This window comes from Boleophthalmus pectinirostris, unplaced genomic scaffold (assembly GCF_026225935.1).
Source record: "Boleophthalmus pectinirostris isolate CB_2022bp ecotype Guang Dong unplaced genomic scaffold, ASM2622593v1 HiC_scaffold_23, whole genome shotgun sequence".
NCBI lineage: Eukaryota > Metazoa > Chordata > Actinopteri > Gobiiformes > Gobiidae > Boleophthalmus > Boleophthalmus pectinirostris.
Window position 1 is genome coordinate 12,329,872 of NW_026571207.1, and position 13,489 is coordinate 12,343,360.

Sequence of the window (13,489 nt, forward strand, 5' to 3'; positions counted from 1 at the left end):
TTCAGGCCACAGATACACTGTGTGGACTGTATGTTTCAGTGTTTCGGCAGGAAACACCCTTTAACTCTAATTCTTTTGACTAAACAGACAGCTCCAAACTGCCCCTCAGGGGTATACACAGGAGCAGCTCTTATGTATGTGCTTCTGGCATGGGTGTATGTGTGTTTTGCTCAAACAATCTAAATATTTGATCCATAAGGTTCATGTTGTTTGTGTATCGGGGGGAAGGTGGGGTATGATTCTGTTCAGTGAGATGTCCTCTGTGCTGTGGATGTGTCTGTGGGACTTTACAGTTTGAAAACACTGCAAAATCCACTCTGTTGTGCTTGGTCTGTGGTCCAGGACACAAAACAAAAATGTAATTGTAATTCATATATACAGTTATGAAAACATTTTAAATTGATTCTATCTTTAGAAAGTGCAGAGGTGCACAGATGGGCAAAAAATTCCTGAATTTCATTAATGTTGAGTCAACTTAATCACAAGATGAACATGCTTTCAGGTCTGTAAAGGACAAAAACACCACATAAGGGTTAATACATTTACAGACATCCACAGTGAAGTTATGTAAATGTCATGGTGAAAAATAATATTTTTAAAGTCTCTGTACCCGATTTCATTCCCCATGTATTTGAGCAAAATCTGTCTTGCCCCATTACATATATATTGTATAAACAGCTTTTAAGGTCAAAATATCCCTGCTACATGCTGTCTGCATCTAATTATAAAGCTTTTACTATTTGATAATCAGTAAGTGCACATTAGCATGGTAGTTGTTGTTAGCTTTACTGTCACGGCAAAGGTCTGCTCTGGTCTCTGAAAGTTGTGAAACGCGCTTATAAACTCATCACCATGAATAATTATGATGCTCGGAATGTATAAGGTAAGTGAGGAATAACTTTGGAACCACTGCAAATTGTTTAAAATGAACTAGTTCTATTTTTCAGTTTTTAAGAGTATAAACCAGGTGCAGCGCCTTTAATGTATATTGGAAATGGGACAAAATCTTATGAGATAAAATTGCCACAAGATTGTGCATGCACAAATAGATTTTTAATTCCATATGTTTACATTTAGGTTTAACAAAAAGAGCAGTGGAACAGAAAATTGTCTGGCCAAAATTGAGAACTCATCCACAAAATGTTTTTTTTATCTCATCCTGTTAGATCCAATCTTGTGTCATGCCTTGTGGGAATTGTCCCATCTGTAATGTGTATAATTTTACATTTCCTCTAACATTCCCTCATAGTGCAATTATTGTGGAGTTGCAAAATTAACAAAAATGTTTTCACAAGAGTAATTTCTTCATTATGACTGCACTCAGATGATGCAAAGGACCTATGTAGTAAGTAGTAACTCCTGGTTTCTCATCTTTCTGCATAAACCAAAGTGTAAGAGACAAAGAGCATCACTGAGAGTAATACTGAAAACATACAAAAACACAACTATATTACTTTTATAATTATTGTCTTGCACCTATTAAAATGCAAAATAAATGATGTATTATAACCTTACAGGTTTTCATTTGAGTTGAATACCCAATAAGGTAAACATTGAAATAATGTGTTTATGAGGCGCTATTTTTGTTGTTCCCTTAAAAATCACTAGATGGCAGTCTTTACTCATGAGTCCTATTTTGTCTGTGCAAGAAATTGGCTCTTCTTAGTATTTATACTGCAGCAATTCTGTCAATAAACAGAAACAACATATAACACATTTGGATATAATTTGAGGCTTTTGTCTTAGGGGAAATGAAAACAGAAGAATTGCATCCTTTTCTTTTCTTGTGTCACCAGCCACGACCAATCACATGGCCTGCTCGTTTCCTCATTCCTTTAAACTCTGGTGTAGTCTGCACTTTTGAAATAGTTTGGAGTTGGTCAAAGAAAATTAAAGAAAAAAAAAGACTATACAGAATAAGTGTGTGAAATGTAGAAGTGAAGAGCAGGTGTTTTCAAAAACAATTAGGTTTAGTGTGTTGGATTAGTTGCCTTTAATTCAGATAATAGTAATAGTAAAAAATAATAATAATCTTGCCTCCAAATTATGATTTAAATTTAGATTTTGCATGATTGGTCAGATTCGTATCCAAAACACAATTTGAATAGACATGCAGCAAGTAGGGTTGTCGCTTTAACCACAATATTGCAGTATATGTATGATTGATTGATTGATTGCATTTATATAGCACCTTTTAAGATACCCAAAGCGCTTTACAGTTCATTATTCAGTCACTCCACACTCAGTGGTGGTAAGCTACTACTGTAGCCACAGCTGCCCTGGGGCAGACTGACAGAAGCGAGGCTGCCAATCTGCGCCATCGGCCCCTCCAACCACCACCATCACTCACACCCAAGCCACTTTCATACTAGGCAATGTGGGTGAAGTGTCTTGCCTAAAGACACAACGACAGTTTTTGCCACTGGCGCCCCACTGTGGCACCTGCAATTCGTAGCGGTCTCCCATCCAAGTACTACCCAGGCCCAGCCTGCTTAACTTCTGAGATCTGACGGGATCAGGCTTTTAATGAGTCTCCATGCACATGATCTGCAGAATTTTACAATTTTACTATGAACCAATTAATGTTTACACGGCTCTGAGCAAATGGGTTCAAATACTGGGACCTGACCTGAACCTGCGCACATTTAAACTAATGGCGAACCTTGCAAACACGTGGTTTTGTTTGCGTAAAGTGTTCAAGTCACCCTTCATTTTACTATTTACACTAAAGTGCACTCATTGGATATACCGCACATAGAAGGTTTTAGTTGAGTTTGGGACTAAAGCACCTGGACCATGGAGCGAGTAAGACAAGCCCTGCTCTGCACGTGCCCTGAACATATCCAGGTGAGGAGCTTTGCCTTTTCACTGTGTTCGCCTGTATGATTCGTGAGCTGTCTCATTCACGCTGGAACATCGTTTGTGTAGTTTTAATGAGTAGCTATAAAACTATTCATAAACTGTCTCCTGTGTGTTCAGGACACTACGCGCTTTTTTCTTGTCTCTTGCTGTTTTCATTTTATAATTGCATAAGGAATAAAGTTGTCCTCTTTGGACAGGTAACACATGCAAATACAGAAAATAACACTCAACTGCAGGATTTATCACTGTGGCACTCCTCCATGCCTAACTTGGGACCTCCATTTAGTTTCAAAACAACAGAATAGTTCAGGTCATATGTCTCAACATGACAAAGCCTAACCAATGGAGTGGGTGTGGAAAGTGACTGATGCAGATCTATAGTCAAACAAACATCAAAATTATAAATGAAATGAAAAATAATACATAAATAAATTATATTATTATTAAATTATAATATGTATTTATTTAAATAAAAATAATAATACATTAAAATAATTAATCATCATAATCATAATAAAGTTTAGTAAAAGCCATTCAATTACAATTTTTTTTATTTGATTTTGGACTCGATGTAAAGTAGGGCTGGGTATCACTTACCACTTAATACGTTACGTACCTCGATACATAGGCCATGATGCGATACATATTTTGATACAGGGCACTTTTGATACGATATATTGATACAATATATTTCAAATTGATTTAATACGGTTCAAGTAAAAAAAAAAAAAAAAAAGCCTAAATCATGGCTGTGACACTAAAAGTCTTTGTTAAACCACTTCTTGTGCAAAGTTCATATGAAACATCCCCATTTTAATCATCAGAACAGTGAAAATGTCAAATGTGTTGCATAAACGAGTTTCCTTCCTGTGAACAAGCAACAAAACTGTAGTGCTGTAACCAAATAATTGAGTAAAATACACCAAAAAATACTCTTGGCGATTGATACAACAGTCCACAATATCCATACTGTATCATCACATTTAAGTGATACAATATATCCATATTTCTGTGTTTTTGCCCACCCCTAATATAAAGTAAAGTGTATTTTGGTGCAGTGGTAAGGTAATCAAAAGATTTAGAACTACATCGACCATGATCCTTTGCTCCATTTTATTCCAGTCAATAAGAATCCATTATGTAAAACAATAATGGTTGCGAGTTTTGTCAGTGCATGTTGTGTCCTAACTGTGTATGTGAGGGTTTAACTTGTATCTGGCCTGATGTTGTGCCTGTGTGTTGTAGCTGATGCTGTTTGGCTTCTTCCTGTGCATGGACGCCTTCTTGTACGCGTTCACCCTGCTGCCCCTCAGGGTGCTGCTGGCCACGCTCCGCCTCCTCACACTGCCCTGCTGCGGCTTTAGGTAAACTCTCCACCTTCACAACTTCTCCACTACCAGATTCGTTCACTGACTTTCTCTGTTGGCAAAAGTTCTACAGAAATTTAATGTTAGATTCTGTTCTTTTGATGTATAATGGGGGCATTGAATTATAGATATTGTAGAGCGCAAGATACAGAAAGTAAAGTTTTGTAAAGATTGCTATTGACTATCATAACTTCATTTTGGCCTATTTTTGAATTAATAACATTATTAAGAATTAGATTGTGAATGCCCATTGTTTAGTATCAAGGACAAAGCACATAAAACATTGACCTACACAAAAGAGAAAGTTTGTTTGAAAAGCAGATACTAATCGAAAACTGCGATTGAAACTAACAAGTATCGATACTAAAAACGGAAATTAACCTCTACTGTATAGCTTTAGAAAGATCTTGAGCTGTGTCAGAAGAAGTATAAGACCAGACAGACTAGTATACACCCATGGACCACTATGGAACCTACATAGATATAAGATCACATAGTAATATAAAAAGAAGTACCGTATTTTCCACACTATTAGGCGCTCTGGATTATAAGGTGCAGTTTCATAGAATGGTCTATTTTCAAAATTTTTTCACAAATAAACCGCACCTGACTTGACCTGAAAGGAAACACAACAGTTAGATGGCTCAGTCGGACTTTGTTTGGCGCGTTCACGGTGACTCTGGGCTTTGTTCAATTGTGGCGTGTAGGGAGCTTGCTGTCCTGGACCGCTGGATTGTTGGCGTGTTTGCAGTGACTCAGTTGTTCAGTTGTCGCTAGAAGTGGCACATTGCATTCGCTTTTTCGGTTCGTTCTTCCATTCCTCGTTCACGTGAAGTGATTAGTGTGGCTCCGGGTGTTTGTCGCTGCGCGGTCGCTGTCTGCTCTGTGCGTGTTTGCGTGCGCTGCAGGTGGTGCGGCTTTGTAGTTTTGCTGAAGTTGTCCTTGGACGCCAGAGTGGATTTGTGTATAGGGCGCTCTGGATTGCGGGGCACGCAGTCGTTTTTTGATGGGGTTGGAGGCTTATGAGCACGCCCTATGGTGCGGAAAATACGGTACTCCGATTTAATGTTGAAAATTGCATTCTGTTGTCTAAATAAACAGTGTTTTTTATTATCATTGTGGTATCAGAATCAGTATTGAGAATTGAGTGTATTCCTTTGTATCAAACACTACTACTTTGAGATGAGATGTACATTCATGTCTTTGGCCTGGCTGTATACAGTACATACACACCAATGTGTTGTTCCCTCTTGTGTGAGTTCTCTCCTTGCCTCCTCCCAGCCGCACACACGTCTGTCCGTACTGCCACAGGACCAGGTAGGCTCAGAGCATCTCTCACTGCTCTACAGCTCTGCTCCATCAGATCTCCACTTTTTCATTTAAAAGGCACCATTCATTCCTCCTTTTTAAAGTTTATTTTTATTTTATTCTGAGCAGCATCCGTGCTCATTATTGTTGAGCTGATAGTGATTTTCTTTTGCCTGTGCACACCCGAGGGTTTTGTTTTATACCATGAGTTTGTCATATCCTTCCATGTTTACATTTAAAGAAAGAAATGTGGAATAAAGCAATGCAATTCCCCTTGCATTTAAAATGGTAATAACTATGTCCAAAAACAAAGCTATCAGCGATGAGTATGAACCTGTATACCTAATAAAATAACTGTCAACAGTTCAATAATATTTTTTAATCTTTGAATAAAAAAAAGGTCTTAAATCTGTCTTGTACTGAACTTTTTGTAGCAGCCAATAGGACAATTAATCAGACCAATTTTGGCCCATACAATATATTATAATATTTTTTATATCATCATATGTATTTACAGTAAGCCAGCGTTCAACCAGACTCGATTATTTTTTTAGCAGACCAGCTGATCTCTGTGCTCGAAGTCCATCAAGGTTAAAACTACTACTTGAAAAGCCTGACAACCAAAATACAATGACAACTGTTCTATTAGTTGAATAAATGACAAAATCAGTTACAATACCTAACCATACCACTAGATGGTACTCCAACCTCAAACATTTTTTTCATGATAAACAGTATTCCACATTAATCTTTTTTAAGCACAATTGATGGCTAAAGTGTTCGGCTAGGCTCATTTGTATATTATTGTCTAAATCACAAAAAGCTAATAATTTCTTTTCCCTTTTTAGGTCAATCACAGTGTAGTCCAATCAGTATCTTTTATCGTGCACACAATGAGCCCCAGATGTGAATGTCTTCCAGTGCGACGATCAGCTGCGCTCTTATTCGCCAAACAGACACTTGATTAAGCTCATTTAGTCGCCTTGTTCTGTGGCCAAGCAAAATTATAGCCACTTAACGATAATCTTAGTTTTTCTCTCATTTGCATATACATGGGTTTCACAGTAATGGAAAACTGGGCCCGGTACCATTGCAATTAACACTTCAAAACTATTTTTAGTGTATCTTGCAAATGGCCAAAAGTCCTCCAAATGGCAGCCATAAACATGAGCCTGAAACATGTACAGGCTGTATATAATGTTTAAAATAGTTTAAAATATCTATGCTGACCTTTGTTTTGAGATCTGTTCCAAGAAATGAAAAAAATGCTGGACTAAATGCGATGGGCTAATGAATAAAATATAGATAATTACTACAACAACCAGAAAAATCCCTTGGTTTCTGTCACATGGCATCTTCCTGTTTTGAAGAACTTTTTGAAGAATCTTTCCCATGACAAAAGTGTAATAGCTGGATTTGTTTAATCTTTAATTGCTTTGGCAAAGGTCTCCCATTTACCATCACCGTCAAAATAGTTTCTTCAGTTCTGACAGCTATTTGGACGAGTGGAAAAAACGTAGTTAAAATGTTTGGTCAGTTGACGATATTCAATTTTCTTTTTGTTATGGAACCTACCGTCCATAGTGTGTAGTTTTATTTCTTGATGTTTTGCATGATGAGCGCAGAACCATTTAAACTCCATACAATCACTATCCATGTAAAATGTCCAAAGGCTGCTCATGTTCTTCAGTTGTAGTTTTATGTGGTTGAATAAAAATGTGTGTGTGTTGTTTCAGTGGGAGTCGACTGCTGCAGCCGGCCCAGGTGTGTGACATGCTCAAAGGCCTGATCCTGCTCCTGTGTTACTATATGATGCACTATGTGGACTACGCAATGATGTACCACCTGATCCGCGGGCAGTCTGTTATCAAGCTCTACCTCATCTACAACATGCTGGAGGTAAACATGGATCGTTTAAAAGACACGTGTTATGCAGAATTTACTTCTCTTTAGCTCTTAAAAGGACTCTACCTGATTTTTACCTCTCAGTCAGTCCGCCTAGCATACAACATGTTACAACCACAAAACAGAAGTTCATTTTAAACCATTTCCAGTGGTCCAAACTTATTTCTCAGTTACTTTATGAATATACAATATAACAATATATAATGCAGTTTGCCCAAATACATGGAAAATAATCGGGTACAGGACCTTTAACCATGTTATAATAAGTTTGTTACAACTGCAGGCTTACATTAACATGTCAAGGCATTTTTGTTATTAGAAGAGGAAGTGTAAAGAAAGTGAATTTATTTACTAATGAGAGCTGAGAGGTGATTAGTTGGGAGCCAATTTCAAATTGCACCTTGCACTCGGCAGTGAGAAGCAGTTGATACAACAATAATCTGTAAGTAGAACAAGAAGTGTCATTTTTAAATGTCCTGTGTTCCTGTGTTGAGGTGGCCGACCGGCTCTTCTCCTCCATCGGTCAGGACGTCCTGGATGCTCTGTACTGGACGGCCACTGAACCTAAAGCCCGAAAGAGGGACAACATCGGAGTCATCCCCCACTTCATCATGGCTCTCTTCTACGTCTGTATCCTTCAGACTCTAACAGTTACTCTAAAGCTGCTTGTTACCATTTTAATTAGGACAGATATATATTGTCAAGTAGTAGGAGTAAGTGGGGTAGTGAAAAAGTAGGAGTGGTAGTAGGAGTAGTATATAAACCTTAAACGACAATAGAAAGGTAAACTATGCACATAACTATTCTACTGAATTGTTTTTAGCATATTTTTTAAGTAAAATTTGTAGATTATTCTCAGGCTGTTACAATTAATTACAAGAATTGTGACAAGTCAACAATAAAAATAATTGTAATTGTATTTTGAAAATAGAACAGTCTTGAATGTCAATTTCCTGAGTATTGTCCAGTTCTCCACGCTATCCTCATCATGGTGCAGGCCTCCACACTCAACGTGGCCTTCAACTCCCACAACAAGTCTCTGCTGACCATCATGATGTCCAACAACGTCAGTATTGCCCACACGGCCACACACAATACACACACAACAAGAAGAACAATCTGTATGAGTTACAATAGACTGAATTCAGAATATTAAGTTGTCAAAAGAATTTAGTTTGTTGTAAGACAGTAAGACATTTGTTTGAGATAAATAGGTAAAAACGTATTACTTCATGAACAGGTACATTTGCATGAACCAAAAAAAGTTTATAGAAACTTACCTAAATCTAAATCTAAATCTAAACTAGTCAAAAGAAAAACTGTATTGTCAAAATCACAAATCTATTCAGTCAACAACAGACGAAATATAAAATCTTATATCAAATTTTGCATAAGACTGATGAAACTCTTCTGATGTAACTGCAACAGGATTGTCTTCTGAATAATTTATGGATTATGTTAATTATTCCCCTGTTGTTGTTGGGTTTTTGTTTGTTTTTTTAGTTTGTGGAGATTAAAGGAAATGTTTTCAAGAAATTTGGGAAGAGCAATTTATTCCAAATGTCAAACAGTGGTAAGACACGGTTAAAACGTCTTTTGTAACTAATAGTTTGTGTGATGTAATTGAAGTGTAATTGATGTGCTTTGCGAGCAGATATTAAAGAAAGATTCACCAGCTATATCCTGCTCCTCATTGTGGTTCTGAGGAATATGGAGCAGATGGCGTGGAACATGGGTGAGTATTTATTTATTTTATTTTTTATTCATCCACTACTTATTGTTAAGTTCATATTTATGTACAATATACAGGTATACTATTTGGTAAACAAAACGCAAAAACACAATGACCCCGAGACACGAGACAAAAAATAATACAATTCATGTCAAACTTACATTAAACCTTCTTTTTTTTTTTAAAATCTTCTATTTTCAGTAATGATGTTATGAGCTATTGTTTAATTAGTGACACTTTCAAGCCACTTTTCACTTGTTAGAAGATCTTAGATTCAAGCATTTTAGTACCTGACTCGATGCAACAAAGTAATTTTAACATTTTAAGATTCCGCTTTTCTTTTGTACAATGTAATTTGTTGTTTAAGTTCCAGCAAAAATATCACAATTATCCTTGAGCAGTTTATGCATATTGGTTTAATTTTGTTTACATTGCTTTGTTTACTGTGTGTACGAATTGTATTAGACAAATAAACTTAACTCGCCTTGTGTTGGTGACCAGAGGCAATACAGCACAGAGTAGCAAAAATGTGTAACGTGGCAAAAATGGATTGCAATATATGAAATGTTTTCAGCTTACTATTTATAGGTGCCATTTTAGCACTTTGCACAATTTAAAAGATATAAGATTTTGTTTTGAACTGTCTTTTTATATGACAACAGTGCTTATTTTTCATCATGCTGAAACCTGTGGATAGTTCTGACCAGGCCCGTTGACAGGAATTTGGGGGCCCGGGGCAAGAAGCCTTACATGGGCCCCCTTTTGATGTAAATTAATAGGAAGAGTGTCCAATTCTGGGCCCCTAAAACCTTGGAGCCTGCGATAACGGACCCCTTTGCCCCCCCTTTTCCTGTCTACTTCCCCCCTTCTAACCTGTATGCCGTTTTAGGTCATCTGTGGAAGTTGATTCCCACTGTCGTGATGGTGGTCATATCCGAGGTTGCTGTGGACATTATCAAACACGCTTTCATCACCAAATTCAACAACATCCGTGCAGAGGTAAGACGCTGCTTCATCATCACCATTGTAGTCATCATCATTATGTGTAATCGTCCATCAGACAGCCGGTGTGAACACTGCTCCAGATTAGTCACAGGCTTATATTTCCATAACATATCCCCTCTTTCCTCAGGTGTACAGCGAATACAGAGCCAGCCTGGCCTTTGATCTCCTCAGCAGCCGACAGAAAAATGTACGTTTGAGTTGATAATGACTGTTATGTAAGCCACAGTTTGCCTACGCAGCTAATCACGGCGCTTGTATGGGATGTACACTATAAAAAATGTATAGAGTAGGTTTAAATGAGCTGTATTATGCAAAATTGACTCTTGAACGCTTTAAGTCATTATCTTCAGAAAAACATACCTGGAGTTGTTTTGTTTCATTCATACATGTTTGAGTAAACCCTTCGTTATATTACATAACACTCTGTTTCAGCTTGTGAAGAAGTAGTTTTTACATTAATAGCTACGTTTTACCTTTAGTTCAGTAGAGATTCCAGGGCTGAAATGATCCAAATGATTCTAGTGAAGGTGTATAGAGTTTAAAAACACATTGGAGCACTTCCTGTATTACCACATGAACTCGTGTTAGCTTTTGTTAAATGTGAGAATGAAACAAAACACAACTCCAGGTATGAATTTGATGAGGAAACATAACAGAAAACAGTGTAATATGAGCCCTTTAACAAGTTTAAATCGTTTACTTGTTAGACCTCCTTGGCTTGTTTCAAAGTATTGCCTCTTATTTCAAACTATACTTTTTGCCAATTTGCAAGAAAACTTGTATACAGCCCATTGACTGATTTTGACAGGTTATTTTGAATGCAGTCAGAAAAGCTATGAAAATAGGAACTGCACCTGTTTCTAAAGAACAGGAACAGAACAAATTTATTTTAAACTGTCTGTAGTGGTCCAAAGTTATTCCTCACTTTCCTAACGCACTCCAGGCATCCTAATTATTCACCGGGATGAGTTTATAAGCGCTTTTAACAACTTTCAGAGGACAGACACTAAGAAGATGAACATTCTAACAGCGTACCAGCATTACTTCCTAGTTTCCAGACGATAAAAACAGCCCTACCCAAGATATATTGAAATAATTTAAACTTATGTTGAGATTTATTTGCAGTATTCAAATTGCTTTTGTCTGTGTTATAGGCTTATACAGACTATAGTGATTCTGTTGCCCGCAGGATGGGCTTCATTCCTCTGCCCTCTGCTGTTCTGGTAAGAGAGACACAACATATACACAAACTTTTAATTGTTTGAGAAAAAAGATCACCATTAACATGGAGTGTGACTGTTTCTGCAGCTGATCAGAGTGGTCATGACTTCAGTGAAAGTACAAGGAGCACTGGCATACACTTGTGTGTTCCTCTTGTATCTTGGGTAAGTATTTGGAGCAAAAATATTTGCTTGTGTAGTACTTGTCTTGCTTGTGTTCAAAATACTAACAATACAACAGTGGCTCAAGTTGCAGAGTGGTCATTAAGTTTGATGGTTAGATCTACGGTTACCGCACATTTTTCAAGTATCAGTATCGATGAGTCCTCAGACAAAATCACTGTCCGATACCAATGTGTAGTTTCCTGAATAAGGACCCATAGATGCGAGCCGATGCTGTTTACCTCAGTGGTTAATGCTACCACTAATGCTCAGAGGAGATTAAACACAGATTCTTTTCTGCAGACACTTAAAACACGCGTATAATAACAGAAAAGACATTTGTGTAACCTCTTTGATACCTTAATTTAGCCTTTAGTGTGGACGCTCAACTTGGTAAAATAATTAGGAGTGCAGCCCGAGAACAGCAGCAACAACAACAGGGCTAAAACGGACTTTGTTTACTCTGCATAATTGGCCAATGTGCCCCAAAGATGAGTGTCTTTTTACACGCCTCACTTTTGTTTTTATCGACCTTGTGGTAGAAAGTGAAACTGCTTAAATCTGCTTAAATCAGCTTAAATCTTATTGTCAAGATCATTATACATTTCACCAATATTTTAGTCCTCAAAATCTGAATTATTCCGGCATTTCTTTAAAAATAGCTTTTTAGAAGATTTATTTTTGTTCTTGTATGTTACAAAATCAAGTGGCCTCAGTGTACTTCTTCACACTATAGTATCAGCAGGTATCGGTATCGGCAAGTATACCACAGCCAAGTATCAGTATTGGAACAACACTAGTTAGATCCTAGTTCTGTTGAGTACATACTGCTGTTGTTGGCAAGACACTTTGCGTTCCTTGCCTATGAAGTTTGCTTGTGAAGTTGTGTGAGTGATTGGTCACTCACTGGCAGTCACATTTCCATCAGTGAACCTTTTGAGAATCTTGTCGCGGGCTGCACAGTATTGGAAAAGATTATGATATGATACTGTGATATTTTAATATACTTTTTTGCATACTTGAGAACCATGGTATTAATGTGATAAATTTGGTCGGTTGCAATACCGATTTGTCGTATCACTTAATGTGATGATACAGTATCGATATTGGGGACTGCTGTATGGATACTTCACCAAGAGCATTTTTTTGTATATTTTTCAAAATTATTTTGTTACAGCGCTGCAGTTTTGTTGCTTGTTTAGAGGAAGGAAACTCGTTTATGCAACACATTTGACATTTTCACTGTTTTGATGATTAAAATTGACGTGTTTCAGGTTCACTTTACACAAGAAGTGGTTTAACTAAGACTTTTAATATTACAGCCATGATTTAGCCATCATTGTTTTATTGAACCGCATCAAATCGATTTGAAATATATCGTATTGTATCAAAAGTGCACTGTATCAATGTATGTATTGTATTGGCAACTTCTTAATGGTACCCAGCCCTAGTTACAATATTGAACAATTGCTTCAGCCAGTTTTACAATATGATTACTTTGGTGATACAGTGTGCAGCCCTATTTGTAAATCTTGATATCATACCCATTATCATAATTATATGAGATATTTGAGAATATTTTCTAGCTATGCTTTATACCACTAAATGAATAGCTTTATATACATTGATTTCTCATTTCCACTGCTCTCCCCCTCTCTCATACTACACCACACACCCAGGATCACTTACATAACCATCAGCCTTGTCCTCACATCTGCGCAGACCCGATTGCCCCACGCACCCACGTCCCATTGGGTTTGTACCATTCAACATTTCCCCCGGGGGCAGACAGTACACAGCATCATCATCTCCATCGCAATCTGTAGTCTTACGCGTGAAGAAGCCATGACTTTAAAAATAGACCCAGTGCTCCACCCTGTCACAGCCACACTGCTCCATAGACCCCAAAGTGTCTTCCTGCCTCTCGT

The 13,489-nt window shown here is 37.4% G+C and overlaps 1 protein-coding gene across 1 annotated transcript in view; it reads left to right on the forward strand.

Moving 5' to 3' along the window:
- tapt1a (transmembrane anterior posterior transformation 1a) overlaps nucleotides 1-13,489 on the forward strand; it is a 30,547-nt gene that overhangs the window by 3,541 nt on the left and 13,517 nt on the right. The window contains exons 3-12 of the mRNA XM_020917653.2: nucleotides 4,108-4,226; nucleotides 7,274-7,436; nucleotides 7,937-8,072; nucleotides 8,411-8,508; nucleotides 8,946-9,015; nucleotides 9,097-9,177; nucleotides 10,064-10,173; nucleotides 10,307-10,366; nucleotides 11,334-11,402; nucleotides 11,488-11,564. Of these exons, the coding sequence (XP_020773312.2) occupies nucleotides 4,108-4,226; nucleotides 7,274-7,436; nucleotides 7,937-8,072; nucleotides 8,411-8,508; nucleotides 8,946-9,015; nucleotides 9,097-9,177; nucleotides 10,064-10,173; nucleotides 10,307-10,366; nucleotides 11,334-11,402; nucleotides 11,488-11,564 (983 nt within the window). The remainder of the gene's footprint in view (nucleotides 1-4,107; nucleotides 4,227-7,273; nucleotides 7,437-7,936; nucleotides 8,073-8,410; nucleotides 8,509-8,945; nucleotides 9,016-9,096; nucleotides 9,178-10,063; nucleotides 10,174-10,306; nucleotides 10,367-11,333; nucleotides 11,403-11,487; nucleotides 11,565-13,489) is intronic.